The 20,497-nt window shown below is 35.4% G+C and overlaps 5 protein-coding genes across 7 annotated transcripts; 4 read left to right on the top strand and 1 right to left on the bottom strand.

Moving 5' to 3' along the window:
- The first annotated feature begins 200 nt into the window (after positions 1 to 200).
- On the top strand, positions 201 to 4,950 carry SQN (peptidyl-prolyl cis-trans isomerase / cyclophilin-40 (CYP40) / rotamase). 2 transcript variants are annotated; one of them, XM_012975587.2, is made up of 10 exons: positions 201 to 586; positions 837 to 1,337; positions 1,424 to 1,514; positions 1,664 to 1,716; positions 2,499 to 2,603; positions 3,713 to 3,788; positions 4,061 to 4,098; positions 4,194 to 4,259; positions 4,386 to 4,509; positions 4,636 to 4,950. In XM_012975587.2, the coding sequence occupies exons 1-8, from the start codon at positions 413 to 415 to the stop codon at positions 4,245 to 4,247; spliced, it is 1,092 nt and encodes a 363-aa protein (XP_012831041.2). In that variant the 5' UTR covers positions 201 to 412; the 3' UTR covers positions 4,248 to 4,259; positions 4,386 to 4,509; positions 4,636 to 4,950. The 2 variants fall into 2 exon arrangements, with proteins under 2 accessions (XP_012831041.2, XP_088670234.1); XM_088814108.1 differs by having other exon boundaries at positions 221 to 586; positions 4,386 to 4,505.
- Positions 4,951 to 6,533: 1,583 nt separating this feature from the next.
- On the top strand, positions 6,534 to 7,326 carry LOC105952021 (uncharacterized). Its single transcript, XM_012975519.2, has 2 exons — positions 6,534 to 6,885; positions 7,007 to 7,326. The coding sequence occupies exons 1-2, from the start codon at positions 6,624 to 6,626 to the stop codon at positions 7,264 to 7,266; spliced, it is 522 nt and encodes a 173-aa protein (XP_012830973.2). The 5' UTR covers positions 6,534 to 6,623; the 3' UTR covers positions 7,267 to 7,326.
- Positions 7,327 to 8,398: 1,072 nt separating this feature from the next.
- EMB2745 (Tetratricopeptide repeat (TPR)-like superfamily protein) lies at positions 8,399 to 11,747 on the top strand. Of its 2 annotated transcripts, none has more exons than XM_012975588.2 (3): positions 8,399 to 11,070; positions 11,219 to 11,318; positions 11,472 to 11,747. In XM_012975588.2, exon 1 carries the CDS (start codon positions 8,429 to 8,431, stop codon positions 10,799 to 10,801), a length of 2,373 nt encoding a protein of 790 aa, XP_012831042.2. In that variant the 5' UTR covers positions 8,399 to 8,428; the 3' UTR covers positions 10,802 to 11,070; positions 11,219 to 11,318; positions 11,472 to 11,747. The 2 variants fall into 2 exon arrangements, with proteins under 2 accessions (XP_012831042.2, XP_088670227.1); XM_088814101.1 differs by having other exon boundaries at positions 8,414 to 11,070; positions 11,219 to 11,296.
- A 607-nt stretch (positions 11,748 to 12,354) lies between these two features.
- Positions 12,355 to 15,136, bottom strand: LOC105951999 (serine carboxypeptidase 1). Its single transcript, XM_088814111.1, has 8 exons — positions 14,764 to 15,136; positions 14,112 to 14,219; positions 13,758 to 14,029; positions 13,396 to 13,641; positions 13,180 to 13,298; positions 13,002 to 13,097; positions 12,827 to 12,932; positions 12,355 to 12,733 (listed from the first exon to the last, which is right to left on the bottom strand). Exons 1-8 carry the CDS (start codon positions 15,131 to 15,133, stop codon positions 12,581 to 12,583), a joined length of 1,470 nt encoding a protein of 489 aa, XP_088670237.1. The 5' UTR covers positions 15,134 to 15,136; the 3' UTR covers positions 12,355 to 12,580.
- A 685-nt stretch (positions 15,137 to 15,821) lies between these two features.
- On the top strand, positions 15,822 to 19,083 carry LOC105952085 (uncharacterized). Its single transcript, XM_012975590.2, has 6 exons — positions 15,822 to 16,300; positions 16,654 to 16,895; positions 16,991 to 17,249; positions 18,219 to 18,398; positions 18,482 to 18,637; positions 18,713 to 19,083. The coding sequence occupies exons 1-6, from the start codon at positions 16,271 to 16,273 to the stop codon at positions 18,884 to 18,886; spliced, it is 1,041 nt and encodes a 346-aa protein (XP_012831044.2). The 5' UTR covers positions 15,822 to 16,270; the 3' UTR covers positions 18,887 to 19,083.
- Positions 19,084 to 20,497: the final 1,414 nt, after the last annotated feature.

The following is a 20,497-nucleotide window of genomic DNA, read 5'->3' as shown; positions in this document are numbered from 1 at the left end:
ATATATTTACTAATTTGCAATAAAATCACTTTAAACACTAGATGTAGTATATATATATATAGCCAAGGGTCTATATCGAGAGATACATTTTATTTAAGGTCCCAATTTTGGAAAATCTAAAAAATGTGGGGCAATCGAGCAAAATAGCAAGAAACACGCGGCGCAGATTAGCAAGGACCACCGCCTTAATTCCTCGAGGCATTTGAATAATAATCAGGACTGGTTGACTGAAAGCGTGAAGAGAGAGAAAGAGAGAAGAGAGAGAAAGCTCCAAAAGACAAGAGTTCGAATTTTTTTTATATATATAAAAAGGCGGGGCTTAGGGTTTCCACCTTCTCTCTCACTCTCGCCTATACATACAGGCACACTGCACACACACACACACACACTGTTGGAGAAAGGACGAGAAGCCATGGCTGGGAGAACTCGATGCTTTCTGGATATAAACATCGGCGATGAGCTGGAAGGGAGAATTGTTGTCGAACTGTACAATGATGTAGTGCCGTTAACCGCAGAGAATTTCAGAGCTCTGTGTACCGGAGAGAAAGGCTTTGGGAAAGAAGTCGGCGTTCCTATGCATTACAAGGTATTTAATCTTCTCACCTATTTTTTTTTTTTTTTTTAATTTTTTTTTTTAATTTTGTTCGAACGCACTTCACACATTTTAATTGATTCTCTGTTTTTGTTGTTGTTGTTTTTTGTTTTTTCTGTGCATAAAATTTTTTTACTCCGAGTTAACTCAGTTCTTATTTTTCGGTTGGTTGTTTCAAATGTTGATTGTTCTGTTTCATGAGGATTTTTCGTCACGAAAATTTTGGTTCTGCATTTTGTTTTAGGGCTCCTGTTTTCACCGAGTCGTTAAAGGTTTTATGGTACAAGGCGGCGATACTTCTTCTGGCCATGGGCGCGGCGGTGAATCCATATACGGATTGAGATTCGACGACGAGAATTTCGAGTTAAAACACGAAAGGAAAGGTACGCTGTCGATGGCGAACACAGGACCGAACAGCAACGGGTCGCAGTTCTTCATCACCACAACCCGAACATCTCACCTGGATGGAAAGCATGTCGTGTTTGGGAGGGTTATTAAAGGCATGGGAGTTGTTCGCTCTATCGAGCATCTCCCTGTAGGCGAAGAGGATTTTCCTACGGTACCTGTTATCATTTCCGATTGTGGAGAAATTCCAGAAGGGGAGGATGACGGTACAGCAAACTTCTTCAAAGACGGTGATCTGTATCCTGATTGGCCGACGGATCTTGATGATAATTCCAGTGAGCTCTCTTGGTGGGTTTCGGCTGTGGAATCTATTAAGGGATATGGAAATGAACATTTTAAGGTAATTATTATAAGGGGAGATAATCTTTTTTTCTCGTTTCCTTTTTTATTTGCCTTTAAAATTTATGCTTATGTGATTGTTTGTAGAAGCAAGACTATAAAATGGCTCTTCGGAAGTATCGGAAGGCCTTGCGCTATTTAGATGCGTGCTGGGAAAAGGAAGGGATCGATGAAGGGGGTGAGCAACGATGATATATAATGTTTCTTCGATTTTATGACTAACATTTATGGTTATAGATGTGTCAACATTGGTTTTGTGGTAGGAATTTTATTCATGATTTTGATTTTATTTTATTTCTAATTTAGTTTCGTTTATCTGTCAAGCAGATAAGAGTCTAGATTTGAGGAAGATGAAGGCACAGATATTCACCAACAGTTCTGTGAGTTCCTATTTTGATTGTCGTTACTTATGCTGACTTCTTGATTTTTCTTGTAGTCGTATCCAGTTAAGATAATACTATTTAATATGTTCGAATGGATAACTTGCTTCTTGTCTTGACGATGGAGATGTAATCGTTTATCTGAATCGTTCATATTATATCTTTGCTCTACGGATTTCTGTTGTTTCAATAAGAGAATATGGGCAAAACTGTTCTTATACGAACGGTGAGGCATTTGTATGGTTTGTGCTTTTATCAGGGCATTCTCCTTCGTGTGTCTGTAGCGTTATTGTCGGGCCTTATTTATTGCATATTGCTACTGTAATTGGTAGTTGTAATCATATCCTTATTTTGTTTTCCTGGCATACCCCTGTAGGAATTGAATATAATTTGTGTTTTGCATTTATAGTGAAGTGGTTGCGACTGTGGTCTTTAATCAGTATTTGAGCAGGTTTTTATTAATTTAGTAATATATTTGTATTACTTTCTGTTTATTAAACCTTCTTTGGCGTCGACTTTCTAATTTAGCGACAATGATTGTTGTTTTGTTCTCAAATATTATAATATACATGCATCTTGGTCCTCCTTAATCACTTTTCTTGCAATTGTTTCCGTTACATTTTGACTATCTCTGCACACTACCTATAAAGTGAAGTGGTTATTTGGTAGACTATATTATGCATGCATATTTCTGCATGGTTTATACTTTCAAAGATCATGCTTTCAGTCGTTGAGAAAAATTTAATTTTCAATTAATGAGATAACCTATCTATACTTTATAGGCTTGTAAACTGAAACTCGGAGATTTGAGGGGAGCACTTTTGGATACCGAGTTTGCAATGCGCGATGGTGAAAATAACGCAAAGGCATTGTTTCGTCAGGGCCAGGTTGTTTTCCTTTCCCTTCTTTTATTTCTCTTTTTCATGAACTAGATGAGACCATTGGATGCAATGCAATATCTTAGTCTTATAAATCTGCCTTACGTATAGATTAGATCAAACGCGTGCTCTATGGGTATTGGAACTTTTGACTTGATTGATAAACCCGACGCTTTAAATGCAAATGGTGCTTTAAATGCAAATGTCATTGGATTAAGAGATATTTGTTTATTTAGTGTAGGATGCTAAATTAGATGGCGTTGTTTATCTATGTAAGTGGCATCATAGGTTGCTATGTACCGAAAGGTCATTTTTATTTCTTTCTAATAATTGCCAATCATTAAGGAGAGATGACGATCTGGATATATATGGAATCTGTGTTTCTTCACTCCCCTTTTATTAGTAAGATTTTAATTTTCATGCATTTATTTAGTAAGATTCTACCAATAACTGGACTGTCTTTAAATAGACGACGACAAAAAACTTGTAACAAAAATGTCTCAGGAAAGCGGCTGAGCAAAATAATATCTTAATCCGATACAAAATTGGAGATAGATCTAGGTTCTTAAAGAAAAAGAGTCTTCATTCGTGTTACTGCTTGAAGAATGCCTATTTGAAAATCACAATTGAGTTTGACGAATATTTTCAAGTGGTAGATATATTTTGCTGAATGGTTTTGATGAACTACTAGATTATTCATTTCCTCGTGCTAGTTTTTTGAGATATTGACGGTGATTTGGAAATCTTGTCCAACTTTATAGCTTGATGCCTGGCTGCCTGCAGCTTAAAACATAATTAAACTTGCTTTGGGGGATTTTTCTGTTGTCTCCTTAGATAATGTTTGTCTAATATTTCAGTCATGTTTAGTTGTTAATAGTTGAGAGAGAGACTGATATAAAACAGTCATTGTTGTTTAGAAGCCTTTAATACATGCTAAACACCTATTAGATGCTCATATAAGATATTTGAGATTATGTAATGAATTTTGCATATTCCATTATTTATTTTCTTGTTAGCTAAGTTCTTGGATCACCCTCTTTTTTGGGATACTTCACAAACATATATGCTTGCATCTTTTTCAACAATTGTGAAACTGACGCTCGTACTGAAATGACCAGGCGCACATGGCTCTTAATGATATTGATTCTGCTGTAGAGAGTTTCAAGAAAGCATTTGAATTGGAACCAAATGATGGTTAGTAGCATCTCTCTGTGTGTGTGTGTGTGTGTGTGTGTGTGTGTGCATTTTATGCCCCCTTTCATACTACAGAAAATTGGAAAAAGAAGAAGAGGAATTTAGCACGGCTAGCTTAAAAATGTTTAGATGTCCTCTTCCTTTAATTGTAATTTAAGGTTGAATAGTCGATGACAGTACAAGCAGCAAATAAATTTACATATATGCTTCGTCTGGACTTTTCTGGAATGATTTTATCTGATTTTTTGCTGTTTTTAATTTTTTTTCCAAAGGAGCAATAAAGAAAGAGTTCACTGCTGTAAAGAAGAAGGTAATAATTTATTTTTCTCGTCAATAAAATGTCTCCTGCACTTATGCACCCCTTGTATGTAACTGTATATATGTCTTCTTGGTTTTCTTTAATAGATTGCTGATAGACGCAACGTGGAGAAGAAGGCGTATTCCAAGATGTTCCAATAGTCGTTGAGTAAGGTACATATCTGCCTTAGTTTTGCCAAGTCAAATCAGAATGATTTTATTTTATTTTAATTTAAAAAAAAAAATTATTTAAATACCCGTTTCTGAGTTGTCGATGTTCACTTCTTTGGTAATTCTCAGGTTCGTTGGTTCAGGCCAGTTTTTTGTCGTGCGCAAATCACTGAAGGGGTTATAAGTAGTAGTAATTGAACTATTTACAGATGATCAACTTTTGTTTGGAGAAGAAACTGATAACTGAGAGTAGGTATAATCGAGTTTTATTTTATTTCTTTTATTCATCGCAAAGTATTCACTATAACTATAATGTTTTGAATTCACTATACAATTTTTCGTCATTTCTGTTATATGATTGGAATTCGAAAATTTCCAGGTTCTCAAGATGACGAGATTCTTGATGCTGCTCTCCCCCTTCTGCGTAAATAACACTGTAAAAAAGTTACGCCTGGACCAATTTTGTAAGCGAAAACTTGTCGGACCTAAAGAGTAAAAAAAATATATATTTTCCTGTGCTGTAGCAAATCCGTACGTCACTTTTTTCGGCTTTGCTTCTCCGCTTGAACTGATAAAAAAAACAACACTTGAACTGTATGATCCTGATTTTTCGGCCAAGAACTTTAGATTTTTGTGGCTGAAGAAAATTTTGAATTGATCTAATTCTGAATGCTTTTTTTTCTCTTTTTGTTTATTTATTATTATTATTTTTTTTTAAGTGACTCAAATCTAATCAACTAGAATCAGGATTAATTATATCTCCATGCTAGGGCAGTAGTTCGAAAAATTTGAATACGAGCTCAAATTACTAAGCTCGTATTTGAAGTATAACTGTTTTAATTTTTTTTTACTGTGCAAAATTTGTTCACATCTCTAATTGATATAAACTCACAGTAACAACATGCAATTTAGTGTTAAAATACGTAGTTATGAGGTCATAATGACATTTACTCAAAAAAAAAAAAAAAGGTCATAATGACATCATCATTCAATGGTAGATTGCAAAATGCGAATTAAACCTAATTTGCCAACAGCAAAATTGTGCACTTCGATTTTCTGGTGGAATCCCACGATTAATTAGCAAATTCTTAATTCCTTCCTCCCTAGTGAATAATGATGTATTTACTGCCTCATTTGACTAATTCCCAGTTGAAAATCTAGACTTTTAAAAGGCTAATTAGTAATTAATAAATCCATACGTTGACTTAGAGAGTCAAAATGTAATCATAAAAATGAAAATCCCATGCGCCCGAAGTTAGGATTTTGTAGATGCTACACCCGGTGAAATTCACTGGGTGATCTAAAATCACTGATCTACACGTACGTGTGTTTAGTGAGTGATTATTACATAGATCTATGGTTCAAAATCACCCAATGTGTTACACTAAGTGTAGCATCTCATAGTCCCGGAAGTTGCTTCAGTTTGATCTTTGTGTTGGTTTATTGTGTTCGACATTTACTATTCACTCTAATTATCAAAAAAAAAAAAAAAAACCTTGCATTATTGTTATTAGCCTTAAGTTACTTAAGATTCATTCTTTTTAGCAAATTATTTCATGTAAAACTCATCATTTACAGAGTTGTGTGGTAAAACAAAATGCATAATTAGAGATTTTTTTTCGCTAATATTAATAGTATGAGAGATTTTTAGCACTTCGAAATAACGCATTCTGTAGAAAATTCATTCATCTTTTTCACTTATATCCCTCGCAGTAATTTTATTTACATATACTAACTTCCGATTAAATGGGTGTTTCCTTAATTTGAGCTGCATGTTTTGTCTATATTATTCTATTTTTGATAGATTTAATTTTTTGACAGTTGATATTTTCAGCTATTTTTCAAGTCGTAGTATTTTGACTTTTGCCTGAAACTATTTATGTATTCATTGATTTTTGATTTATAGACAAGTTGGAGGGATCAACCAACCCACACCCTCATTTGATGTCGTTTTTCTTAAAGAAAACAATAATTAAAAGAGTGTTTCCATCACTACAAGCTTATAAAAAAATTAGCTTTTAAATTAATGACTATAACCAAATACCAAATCACTCAAAAAAAAAAAATAAAAAAAAAAAAAAATAAGTGGAAGACCTTGAAATAGAAAAAATATAGACCCAATAAAAAAATTTCACACCTTAATTTTCCAATGCAATTTTACCAAACAAAAAAAGAAAAAGAAAAAAGTTCATCCTTGTTTGACCTATTGGAATTTCCAAACATTGCATGGTTTTTCCTACTCAATACACTCAAACGTAGTTTCTATATAAACCCTATTTCCTCTCCTTTTAGAACACCATCAATACAACAAACTTAGCTACTAGCTAATAAACACTCTTCTTATAATTAATTTGCAATTCAGAAAAAATGGGTGTGAAATGTGGAGGAGCCCTTTTCGTTCTCGTGGCAATGTCGGTTTTGGCCATTGCTACCGCGAACAAGGATTGGTGGGGTAATGTTACAGGAAATTGGAACCAAACAGGACGTGATTTTTGGGATTCATGGCACAAAAATGCGACTCAGAGATCCAACAGAATCATTGTCGGTGGATCAGAGAACTGGCGTTACGGCTTCAATTACACCGATTGGGCCATTAAGAACGGACCCTTTTACTTGAACGACACACTAGGTACGCTTTAAATCTTGTAATTTTGTCCATCGTTTATTTAGGATTAAATCATAGTCCACACACATATGTGTGTGTATATATATGTACACGTAACTTTAATCGATGTGTTGATCATATGCAGTGTTTAAGTACGATCCACCAAATGACACCACATTCCCACACAGTGTATATTTGCTACCAAATTTCCAGAGTTTCCTGAAGTGCGACCTTAGAAGAGCAAAAATAATCGGAAAAGCGACAGCTGGTGGAGGTAAAGGATTCGAGTTCGTGTTGAAGAGGTGGCAGCCGTATTTTTTCGCGTGTGGCGAACACAAGGGCATCCATTGCAAAGATGGCCTCATGAAATTTGCAGTTTGGCCCTTGATCCGTTGGTATAATTAAAAAAAAGGACAATTTTGTGGTGCTAAAAATAAATAAAGTAATTTGATTTTTACTATATATATATACCCGAAACCCGAGAACCGAAAAAGCGAATAATAATCAAGGGTGTGTACTTTTTTTTTTCCTTTCATGTAGTAACAGAAGCTATTCTTGTTGGATCAATGTTATGTATTTTTGGAATTCAATAAATTTGTGACAAAATAATGTTTTTTTTCAGGAACTGTTTATTGCTATTTCCTTTACATCATTAACATTCTAATAAAAAAAAATTAATGGCCTCGGCCTAAAATTTATAATATTCTTAAATCACAAAAAAATGGGGCATTAAGCCCATATTTTAATTTATATTACCTCATTTGGGCCCATTTAAACTAATTAAGTTTAATTAAGGGCCCAATCTCATATGGTCTTGTATAAGCGTATAGATAATCCTAATGTCAAGAGTTTAGAGGTAATTTTTGTTTTATGTCGACACCAGGATCATCAGCTCTTTGTGATTGTAATCAAGAATAATGAAATTTTGAAGGAGCTTCTTTATAGTGTAGCAGAAAAGTGTGGAGTCACAGATCCAGATTTTTGTTAACAAAAAGAAATCGAACCTTCAAAATATGGTATGCAACGACTTTGAAATTGCAACAGTAGTTTGTTGAAGTTTCTCCTCCTTTTTCTTCCTCGATATTACGACCTTTCTCGTCCCTAGTTTCTCACGAGGATACATAATTTTGTGATTTACGGTGATTTCGAAATAAACGGATTCAAGTATAAAGTTGTTGTCCGAACACGTTTTTAAAAAAAGTTTTCTTTGGTGGAAAACTATTGATTATACGTTAGGAGGGAAATAAATAAATAAATATGAATTAAAAACGTTTTCATTACAATACGATTTTACGAGCATTATCGTTTTTTTTAAGTGGAAATGAAGTGTAGTTGTAATTATGATATAAAGTGAGGGGCATTCCAAATATTTCAGGGCATAGAGATAGCTAATTGTAAGCGAAACTTAAAAGAGGAGAATATAGTGTTCAAAGTATAATATTGGGGACTCAACCGTATATGAAACTAGCCAAAAATGATTTATGAGCTAAAAATCCCTGAATAAATATATGTATAAATAAAAATGTTTAATGAAATAAAAATTAAAAACTGTTTGAAACCTAGGCCTATGAAGGGTGATTTTCTCTTCCACAACGGAAAGGTTTTCATTTTCCCCAAAATGCCCCTCTGCAAACTTTCACGGCGAGCTTTGCACACACGAAATCTCCCGCCCAAATCGGTAAATTCACAGCATCCGCCGCTGTTGCCGCCGCCGCCACTTTTCTCCTCACCGCCGGACACCGCCGTCGCCGACAAGGCCGTATCAATCCTCAAATACTACCACCACTCCCATCTCGACCATTTAACGCCGCAATTTACCCCTGAAACCACCTCCTATTTACTCCTCCAATCCCAGAATAACCAAACCCTAATCCTGAAATTCCTCAGCTGGGCTCGCAAATCGCCCTTCTTCAGAGACCAGCTTCAATCCAATTGCATCTCAATTCACATCCTCACCCGCTTCAAACTGTACAAGACCGCCCAATCATTGGCGGAGGAAGTTGCAGCGAGTTTTCCGGATCACGAAAACGGCGATGCGGTTTTTTCGTGTCTTAAAGACACGTACCAGGCGTGCCGATCGAGCTCCGCCGTGTTTGATTTGATGGTAAAAGCGTTATCGAATATGAAACTGATAGATAGAGCTCGAAACATTATGAGTTTAGCTAGATGCCATGGATTCATGCCTAGTGTTCTGTCGTATAACTCCGTTCTAGAGGCGATAGTACGGAGTTCTCCTCGTGGCTCTGCTGAGTTGACCGGGAGTGTGTACGATGAGATGATGGATAACGACGTCTCGCCTAATGTTTTTACTTACAATATATTGATTAGGGGGTTGTGTTCGAACAAAGAAATGGATAGAGGGTTGGTTTTATTCGAGAAAATGGAGAAGAAGGGCTGTTTACCGAATGTGGTTACGTATAATACCTTGATAGATGCGTATTGTAAAATGGGGAAAATCGATGAAGCGTATGCGTTATTGAAATTGATGTGGGAGAAGAATATGGAACCGAATGTGATCACTTACAATGTGATAATCAATGGGTTGTGTCGAGAAGGGAGGATGGAGGAGACAAAGAAGGTTTTCGAGGAAATGAAGGAACAGGGTTTGTCTCCGAATGAAATTACGTATAACACACTCATCAACGGGTACTGTAAAGAGGGAAACTTTCACCAAGCTCTTGTTTTACACGGGGAGATGGTGAGGAATGGGCTTTCTCCGAATGTGGTGACTTATACTTCTCTGATAAATAGTATGTGTAAATCGAAGAATTTGCGTCGTGCTGTGGAGTTCTTTGAGCAGATGCAGGTCAGGGGGTTGAGCCCAAACGATAAAACGTACACAACTCTGATCGATGGTTTCTCTCAGCAGGGATTTATGGATGAAGCTTACAGGCTTTTAAGTGAAATGACTAATAAGGGCTTGTTGCCATCCATTGTGACTTACAATGCATTGATCAATGGGCATTGTGTGTCGGGTAGAATCGACGATGGTTTAGAACTGATTAAAACTATGACTGCAGAAGGGTTTTGTCCGGATGTTGTAAGTTACAGTACAATCATATCTGGTTTCTGTAGAAATTTTGATTTAGATAAAGCATTCCAAATGAAAAGGGAGATGGGCGAGAAGGGAATTTTTCCCGATGCCATTACTTACTCATCGTTGATTCAAGGTCTATGTGCACAGAGAAGATTGACTGAAGCGTGTGAGTTATTTAAAGAAATGTTGAAGCTAGGTCTGCAGCCTGATAATTGTACGTATACTATTCTTATTAATGCTTATTGCGGCGAAGATGACATTGGAAGTGCAATTCGGCTCCACGATGAAATGATTGAAAAGGGTTTCTTCCCCGATGTTGTTACCTACAGTGTGTTGATAAACGGGCTAAACAAGCAGGCTCGAAGTAAGGAAGCAAAACGGATTCTTTTCAAGTTGTTCTACGAGCAATCTGTTCCGCATGATGTTACGTATGATTTGCTGATACAGAGTTGTAGTAATATTCAATTTCGGAATGTAGTAGCTCTTATAAAGGGGTTCTGCATGAAAGGTTTGATGAACGAAGCCGATCGAGTTTTTCAAGCAATGCTTGAGAAGAACCAAAAGCCTAGTGAGGCGGTTTATAATGTTCTGATACATGGTCACTGTAAAGATGGGAATTTGCAGAAAGCTGTCGATCTTTACAGGGAAATGATGCAACGTGAACTTGTTCCTCATGCTATAACTGTTATTGCTATAACTAAAGAACTTCACAAAGTGGGAATGACAGAGGAGCTGATGCAAATACTACAAGATACACTACGAAGCTGTAAAGTAGTTGATGGCGACCCTGCCAAAGTCCTTTTGGAGGTCAATTACAAAGATGGAAACATGGATGCCGTGTTTAATATTCTCGCGGAGATGGCCAAGGATGGATTTCTTCCAAATGAAGTAAGAACTGGTTAGGCATGTAGAAGAGCTCAGCTGATATCATTGAATATTAAGTTGTTCGTGTAATATTAAATTTGATATCGCATTTGGTTGATGGAGTGAAAACACTTTGGGCTTTGGAGTATCGGGCATGCTTTTGTTCTCATTGTTGGTGCTGTAATCAAGATGAATTTAAACACGATTCATTATGAAGCTGCTTGGTCATTCATGTTGGAATTACCGCAATCTTTTGGAGACTGGCTTAAAACCGTGGAAATTGGATGCCCTCGTCTAATTCGGATGAGGTAAAAAACTGCTTAGTTTTTTCAATAGAATAGTATGGCAATAAAGCGTTATTGCACTTGTTATAGCAAAACTATCTCATCGCGAAATGAATACCATGGGGGCTTCCGTATCAACCTGCTAATCTTTCTTATATTTGGTGCTGTGTAGGAATGTGTCTTCTGGACTGTCAGTTCATTGGTTAGTTGCATCATATTCAGGTGCACAGCTGTGGGGTTGTCCACTCATGTATGTGTTTCTGTCGTTGCAAGTAAGTTGAGCTATAACATTTATGCATGCAGAATCAAATTCTTTTGGTTTATGTGCAATGTTGGTTTGCATTCTGGTCAATCAAAGCCTTGTGTCCGGTTTCTCTCTCTCTCTCTAAAAAAAAAATAACGACACGCTATTTTCTTTTTCCCAGGTAGAATACGTTCCACCTTCACGGGGGGCCCGTTTTCCCTATGTTTCCTGCCTGTGGAGTCTTCCAACTGCGATGCTTTAATTCTTTGAGGGTCCATGTGAGCTCCAGTTTCTGATATTTTACGAGAAAGGGGAATTATTTACGAAACTCCCGTTTTAGTCTTCACGTTGAGCCTTTTATTGATTATTTTGATCAGATGTAACTTTTTTTTTCCCGAAATGAGGACCAAACTTATAAGAAAGTAAATTAATGGAATTTTCAGTTCATTTCGACCTTCTTTAGATTTGTTATAGAAATGCACTACCTAAACCTTGGTACCCTTATTTAGTGTCATGAATTAATTTCTTGTGCAGTCAATATCTATCAACTTTTTGTCAGTGCTTCTAGTATATATACGAAAGTATCTTCCACTTCCTACGAAATTTTTATATCCTGGATTCTTTGATTGTGTAATAATTGAATATTTGAATGTGAAAGATTCAGAAGAAATTACGTTCTGAAGGTCCGAGTTCTCGGTGAGTACTTTCTATTCGCCAACCATTCTTCATTGGATTTTACGAAAACTGATGCCTTAATCCAAATATACATTTCACATTTTGCAGAATTATCTTTTTATTATATGAGTTGGTAAACAAGAAAATTTCGAGAGATTATGCTATTTGCTCCTGCTGTTGGATGCCATTTGCACATAAAGACGAAAAGGACAAACTGAGCAAAGAAGCAAAGGTATCTTTCTTTTCATTTTATTACTTTGTTGCTCGACTTAAAACTCGTGACTTATCACTCATTTGCCCCCAAGATTTACAGTATGAGATTTGAAACAGAACAAGTTAATAATGTAAACCCGATAAAATATGGCAGATTCATAGGAAAATTAGTTCTCCTTCATCTGTATTCATTTGTCGATAGAAAAGATGCATGTCTTTAATGTTTGAGTTGATAATTCTATAATTTTTGTGCATTACATCTTATATTGGAATGTTTGGTTTATTAACGATGGATGACACGATGCATTTATTTTGTGGCTTTGCTTTTTTGTTTACAAATGACCACAGTCAATTCGGACTCTGATAAAGAAAACAAACGCTTTGAGATAATTTTCCTACACTTCATATTTTGGTGTTAGTTGGAGGAAGTTTTCCCTCCAGAAAGGACGAAAAGAAGGTAAGAGCACGCTGAGGCTGATAACTCGGTACGAAATGTCCAGCTCCTCTTATGGTCACAAACGTAATATTCTGATATTCAACCGCATATCCTCCAACCTTCAATGAAAAATAATAATATGAAAACAAGATTAGCGTAAGATGAAAAATCGAGAAAATTATACCCCAAAAAAATGTTCAATTGTAACATACCTCGCCTTGGTTGTACCAGGGGTACCATGGAGTTTTTACTGCTGCCCCGAGTTTAGGCATAGAGTACCTAGTCGTCGTAACTGGCACCACACTATCTGTGTCTCCACTGTAAGTTCGGATTAAATTGTCATTTTTTTTCCCGGATAATGTAGTATTGTGCTTTATATGACTTTACCTATATATCCAAACTCTAATGCCACTAGCCATCAACCGCTTGATGGTAGGTAATACTGTTAGTGGTGAGTCCTGCCAGTTGTTGCCTACGTAGTCGCTACAGCATCATAAAAACGAGCGAGTCGTAAGAAAATCTTCCACCTGAAAAAGAGTATTATGCGGTGAGGAGAAAGTAGTACCTGCACTCATCCCAAGGCTTCGGAATTCCAGCTACGTTAGCATGTAGCGCCTCTTGCACTTCACGAGTGTTTAAGTATGCGTAGGCGTAGTATCCCGAGCATGGATCAAATCCCGATATCTATCACAAGACATTATACACACACGATATGAGAGTCTAATTCTTTTTTTTTTTTTTTTTTATTGTGCAGGAATTATATGTATGATGAACAATGTACCGAAGGAGTGTTTGAGGATGTTGTAGAACATAAAGGGGCATAAATGTCATAGTCGAAGACATTCCCTTTAGCCTCTCTCGCCTGTTTTCTGAAACCACGGCAGAGTTCTGTTTGTGGGCCCCCCGAAGAAAAATTGCAGTTCTCGATAAGCCCTTTATGTATTTCGTCCGATATTAGAGCATGTGTCCAGTAATAGTCATACACCCCTTTGTTCTGATCCTCAATGTCAATATATGCATTGCCAATCTAACGATAGATACATATTTATTAGTGAATATATATACATATGTGTGTGTGTGTGTGTGTGAGTGTGTGTATATATATATATATATATTTTATTAATTTATCAAAATAATACTCACAGCTATTCCTTTTAAGTTAATGACAGTTTTGTTTGCGATTTCGTTGTTTTTCAGGATTAGGTCAGCTAGCTGAGGCACATAATGACCGGCATAACTCTCTCCCGCGATGTAAAAGTCTCGATGTTTGTAGTCTGGAAATCTTTTCAACCAATTAACCAAAAAAGTGTAAGCATCTGCTGCTGTTTTTCCGTCTCCAGTAATGTAATCTGATGACGTATTGGAATAAGAAAATCCAACACCAGCCGGAGATTCCAAGAATATCACATTTGCCACTGCATTTTTTTTAATTACAACATAAGTATTTTAAGACAATATTTTTTTCTTTCTTTCAAGTTTTGTGAATTGATCACTTACGAATGTTCCATGAATTTTTGTTGTGCCAGAGAGTTTTGCCGTCTGGATTCACGCGAAAGGGGCCGAGTTCTGTCATTGCTCCAGCTCCTAAAGAAGAGCATCCAGGCCCTGCATTTCAAGGTAGGTCCGGTTTTTTAATCGAGGGTATATATAGACTAGAGGTGTAAATTGGAATGGAAATTTGAGTTCCGCCGATTTCAATCCGAATATTATTCGGTTTTGGATTCCGAATTCCGGAAATTCCAATTTCCGATTTCTGATTTTTTTTTCCGGAATGAAATTGGAATACACATTCAATTATGGATTTCAATCTGATTTTAATATCCGAGAATATTAAAAAAAAAATATAGTTTTTTTTCTCCGAAAATTGCACTTATATTATCAATAGTGTTATTACAAGTGACTATAAAAATGGAAATTCCGAATCTCGCCGATTCCTATCCCAAAAAAACGATTTTGGAACAAGTTTTTCTATTCCAATTTCCAAAATTCGATTTTCGACTTTTTTGGAACAAAATTGGAAATAGTTTTTCACTTCCGAAAAAAAAAGGATTCCGCAAGTGTTATTTCCGATCTGATCCGCCCGATTTTTTACCTCTAGTAAGACTAAATTTATTATTACGCGTTCACATAAAGATCGTTAAATACTAACCTCCATTGAGCCACAAAACGAGAGGCTTAGTTGAAGATGAGTTTTCCGATTCAGCAAAATAGTAAAATAGTGCTCTTCCAGCACTTGCATCGACAGTCACATACCCTGAATACTGATCAAAACTCACTTCTGGTTGCCCTGGTAAACTCAATATCCTGTCAACTTCTTTATATCCCTCCTGATTTTCGACGTATATTGTCGAACGTTTGATCGAGAGGTTTTCATCGAGGTTGTTTAATGACGTTTTTGCCCTTTGGACTTCAACGAATTCTCCGAGAGGATCGAATCCTCTCCCACCGTAGCATTGTGCTGAAACTGCTAACGAGCACAATACAAGAGAAACGAGAAGACAATTACCTGCACCACTCATCTTTTTCCGATGATTTTCGGACCTTTGTTTTTCTTGTTTCTTTTATATATAGATTTTGTAATGTGGAACGTTGCAATTGTTTGTTCTTGTTTGGACTGAACTTACAATTGTGTTTGATGGTATTCACTATGTCTTAGTAGGACTAAATTAATGTTTTTATTTTGTAGATAACTTTGGGATCATAACTTTTAGGGTAAATTATGGTCACTCCGTGAAGTAAGGTCAAATTACGAAAATCTCCTCATGTTTGGGTAATTATAACCACCTTCAACTATGAAGATATTCTTACAAGTTCACCTTTATGGTATCAAATTCAACATAATCTTCTAGATTCCGTGGAATGTTCTCTAGTTTGTACTCGTTTTGTGCAAAAATGCAGCTTTTGATGCACCACAATCTGATATTTATAATAGACGCATCTTATGATCATCTTGATTCGAAATGTGGAGCCTCGAATGGGGGTAAAACATGCACATACTGGAGAATATTCCACATAATTTAAAAGATTTTACTAAATTTGATATTCCTTTTACATTATTAGAATGGGACGGCCAAAAAACAGAACTACTACACTATTCAATGAATGTAACACAAACGAACCAATTAAATTACAATCAATGATTAGTATTAATTATTTAGTATTCCCATTCAAACTTCTTTCTAGTGTCGTACGACAACGAACTACTCAACATAGTTAAACGACTTGGCGAAATCAACAACCATGACCAAACGGCGTCGTATTAAGAGTTTAACACAGATTCGAATTTCTCCGTACCAAAACTCTCGCATCATCATAGACAGGGACTCTCTCTCTCTCTAGATTATTTAATACAGAGGAGAGAGAGAGATAGAGACGAGAGAGAAAGAGAGAGAGGAATCGGCAAGCAGCATCAGAAAGGGAGCGTGGCAACGGTGTGCGTAATCAATTAATCATAACTCGAAAATTATTGTTCTTCACGAGATAAAGCTCAGACGCATTTGTGTTTCTCTCTCTACCTATACATACATCTATACATACATACATACATACATACCTACGCCGCTGCATGTAGTATTTACAGGCGTAGGATGAACGAAGCTAAGAAGAAGAAAAGGGTAAAGAAGGCTTGATCTCAGCTTCCCCTTGAAAAAACAACCATGGCGGACGATCTCTGTTTCTTCACCAAGGTACGCGTCTCCTTTTTTCGCCCAATTTTGTATTTTTTTCTGATTTTTTTGTGTGGTGAAATTCGTCCTTTTTATTGTTGTTGGGCGCAATTTGGAGTGCCCTATTTGTATGTAGATTTCCATTTTTGCATCTCTGATGTAATTAAATTTGAATGACAATTGTAAGCCCTAATTATTCATCAATGAAATTAATTCCCATATTATTTATTTATTTTTTTGAATCTCGGACAGTATTGAAGCTCAATTAAGCTGAATATATTGTGTTTTACAGGAGTTTGAGAGCTGTGAATGCGATTGATTAATGGTATGCTTTTATTGTTAATTGACGTTATGATATTTTGATTTAATTTCAGGAAAGCTTTATAATTAAACCACCTAAGAAGAACCCCCTGGTTTTGAAAATGGCGGTTTTGATTTTCGTAATGGTTTGCGGAATTTATGTATGTTCGACTCGTATTAAGCAAATCGGTGGACAATCGAGCTTCAGTACATTAAACATTCAAGTTATAGAAAAGAAACCTTGTGAAGCAGCCATTGATATACAACCTTCAGAAAAACCTTATTTGCATTTCCCCAAACCAAAGACTTTCGACAGGTAAACGGGATTATAATTATTCTTTAAATTAAAGGCACTATGTAGTTTATTGATTTTATTTATTTGTTTATTTATTATTATTTGGGATTAATTAGGGACGAATGTGCTTGCAATCCTGTGAGATATTTTGCGATTTTGTCAACACAAAGGTCTGGGAGTGGATGGTTTGAGACATTGTTGAACAGTCATATTAATATAAGCTCTAATGGGGAGATATTTTCGGTGAAGGTTCGGAGAAGTAATATATCGACAATTGTAGAAACTTTGGATAGAATTTATAATCTTGACTGGTTTACGAGTGCCTCGAAGAATGAATGCACAGCTGCCGTTGGATTGAAATGGATGCTTAACCAGGTGAGATATTTATAGTTTAGAACAATATATACGCATTTTTTTTTGTCCGGATTATGAACAGGCTGGTATTAATCGAAACATCTTCTTTTGACAACGCTAGATCTTGAAATAGGTTATTAGGCTTTTATATGCTTTTTAGTGTGCGGAAGATTCTTCAACTTTTTAGAGTGAAATTATCCATTCTATAAAATATGATGATTATGCAATGTTGTGTGTATGCTTAGGCCTCGTTTGGTTGGTAAGATTAACCTGATAAATCAAATAATTGGACCTTTTTAGGAGTTTGGTTAGTCCAATAACTTTTCGGGCTGGACCGCAAATTTGTTGGATCACCCATGGTCCAACAATATAATGGGTTTTCATTAGATTGTTTAATTTTGTCTCGGCTAATCTTATCTTAGCTAATTTTGTCTTAGGAACCAAACGAGGACTTAATGTTTAAGTCCCAAATGTTTTTGTGGTTTGTATGATATGTTTTATTTCATTGGGTCGATTCTCAGCTACACGAGAAGATCGGTAAAATGGTGTCTCTAAGTAATTTGTGTAAAGGGAAAACACGAGGCTCTAAGATCAATCTTAGTTCCAATTTTTCTATTTAATAATTGATAAAATAATGTTCATCAAATTAACTGCCAGGCAGAATCAAAATCTTAAATTTTCTTTCGTTATTTTTTATTTGGTACGATAGTTTTGGCTGAGGAGTTCAACACATCCAAAGAAAACGTGCATCAAAATGGAGTGGTAAAGGAGAAATAAAACTGGATAATTCGTAAAATCTTGATATAAAGAAATCTTGTTGGTTAATCAAGCTCATTTTGCATTGTTAATAGTCGTCTTTTGATTTTGAACATTATTTCATTGATTGTCTAACAGATAATGTATTTTTTTCCATGTATACTCTCGTAATCGCTATAAACTTAAAAGAATCAATTAAGCAAGTCCTTTTTATTTATTCCAATTTTGTTGCAGGGATTAATGCAACATCACGAAGAAATAGTGGAGTACTTCAAGACTAAGGGCGTATCAGCCATTTTTCTTTTCAGAAGAAATCTTCTACGTCGTATGGTTTCGATACTCGCAAATTCGTACGACCAAAATGCCAAGCCGCTTAATGGGACCCATAAATCTCATGTCCACTCAACCCACGAGGTATATATATATATAATGTATGTATGTATACATGTCCATGTGTATGTGTGTACACAAGACCTAAAGTTACTTAACTGCTGCAGGCTGAAATACTTGCCAAGTACAAACCAACTATCAATACAACACTGCTAATACCGAATCTGAAACAAGTAGAAGATTTGGTCACAAAATCCATGCAATATTTCAAGAGCACTCGCCACATCATCCTCTACTACGAGGACATAATAAATAACCATACAGTAAGCCATTTTCTACATTTCATAAAATCCTACAGTTCCGTGCAGTTTCAACCTTATTTTTTTTTCGATTTGAAGAAATTGTTGGAAGTTCAAGAGTTCTTGAAGGTCCCACAAAGAGACTTGAATAGTCGGCAAGTGAAAATACATAAAGGGGCGTTATCGTCACAAGTTGAAAACTGGGAGGATGTGAAGAAGACACTGAAGAAAACACGGTACGAAAGTTTTCTTCAAGAAGATTATAAGTTGTAAATGGCGAATTTTGCTCATTGTGTTAGTGTATAGCACAGCATGTTTTTTAGGTTTTAGTTTTTAACTTAATTTATTCGATTTAATTAATTCTTTAATTAGCAGATATAATATAACAGGGCATCTCATCTCATCTCCCTGTTGAAATTTTGGTATTACTGTTGATATTTGGTGTGGCTCAAAACATGCTGATTATGATGTAATTGTGTAGCTTCATCCGAATAGTGTTAAACAGACCGTCTAGATATTATCGGTAAATTACGGCTACCCCTGAGGGAAGGTCAAATTACGAAAAAAAACCCTCATGTTTGGATAGTTACAATTATTCCCTCAACTATAAATCTTCTTACACGTCCACCCTTATGGTTTTAGATTCAACAAAATCTTCTAGTTTCCATGGAATATTCTCTAGTTTGTACTCGATTTGTGAAAACCGGAGAATATTCCACATAATCTAGAAGATTCTATTAAATTTGACACATCAAGGGTGGACGTGTTAGAAAACTCATAGTTGAGGAGTAGTTGTAATTACTTAAACATGAGGGTTTTTTTTTGTAATTTTTCTTACCTCGGGGTGGCCGTAATTTACCCTAATAAAATATTGGTGGAATATATCCTAATAGAATTATAGATAATTAATTGCTAAATAGTTATTTTAGATAAAACTATAATTTATTTGCTAAGTTTAGACACACATGATTAATCGAATAGATGTCTATTTATTTTGTGATGACAGAGTTTGGTAATGATGTGTGTCTTTTGTTCAAACTTCAAATGAATTATTGTCTTATTGAATTTTATTGCACCTTTTTTTCATGATAAATGATTGAATATCATCAGGCAAATGTTGAATTATATATTATATCTCCATAAATAGCAATTGTCTTTCCTGACATAAACTCAACTTTTTATTGCCTTTCATCAAATTAAGTTGTTTGATAAACAATTATTGAGAAAAGTTATCTATAAATTATTATCACAAGTAAAGAAATATTATGATGATGATTATTCTGACTTATTAGTCGGTCATTGAGATTCTACACCTGGTTAAACACACGAGATAATTTTCAATAATATTTCACTCGACAACAAAAGCATTTGGGGAGAATGTTAAATGTTGTTTCAATTTTGCTACTTACCGTTTTAACTTGAGACGTGTTGTTGACCAGTTTTTAGTATGATTTTGGCAAAATTTAAAACACGGAAACTGTAGTACTTTATGCATGAATAAATTACATTTTAAATTTTCGATAACTAGCATTAAAATTGAATCAAATTGCGTTAGAAAGTTTACTCATAAAATTACTAAATCCAATGTTTTTAATTTCGACAACCCTAAAAAATGATCGCGTTTCAATTTGAAACAAGTATTATTAAAACTAAAACGACATTTTATCTGCTGCACATTCAAAATGAAAATATGAATAACTCCATCAAATAATATAAATTGAAGGTTTGAGAATTAATTTTATATATTACGTGATAAATAATGTTTAAAAGAAAAAGGAAAAAAAAAAAAAGAAAAGGAAAAAGACATTTACTGCAAATTTCTGCTGTACACCAGCCACACCAAAAATATCGAACCAACAATATCCAGCCGTCAGTTCCCAAAAC

Source organism: Erythranthe guttata, chromosome 14 (assembly GCF_056151865.1).
Source record: "Erythranthe guttata isolate IM_541 chromosome 14, IM_541, whole genome shotgun sequence".
NCBI classification, from domain to species: Eukaryota; Viridiplantae; Streptophyta; class Magnoliopsida; order Lamiales; family Phrymaceae; genus Erythranthe; species Erythranthe guttata.
This window is presented reverse-complemented; position numbering and strand designations above follow the sequence as displayed.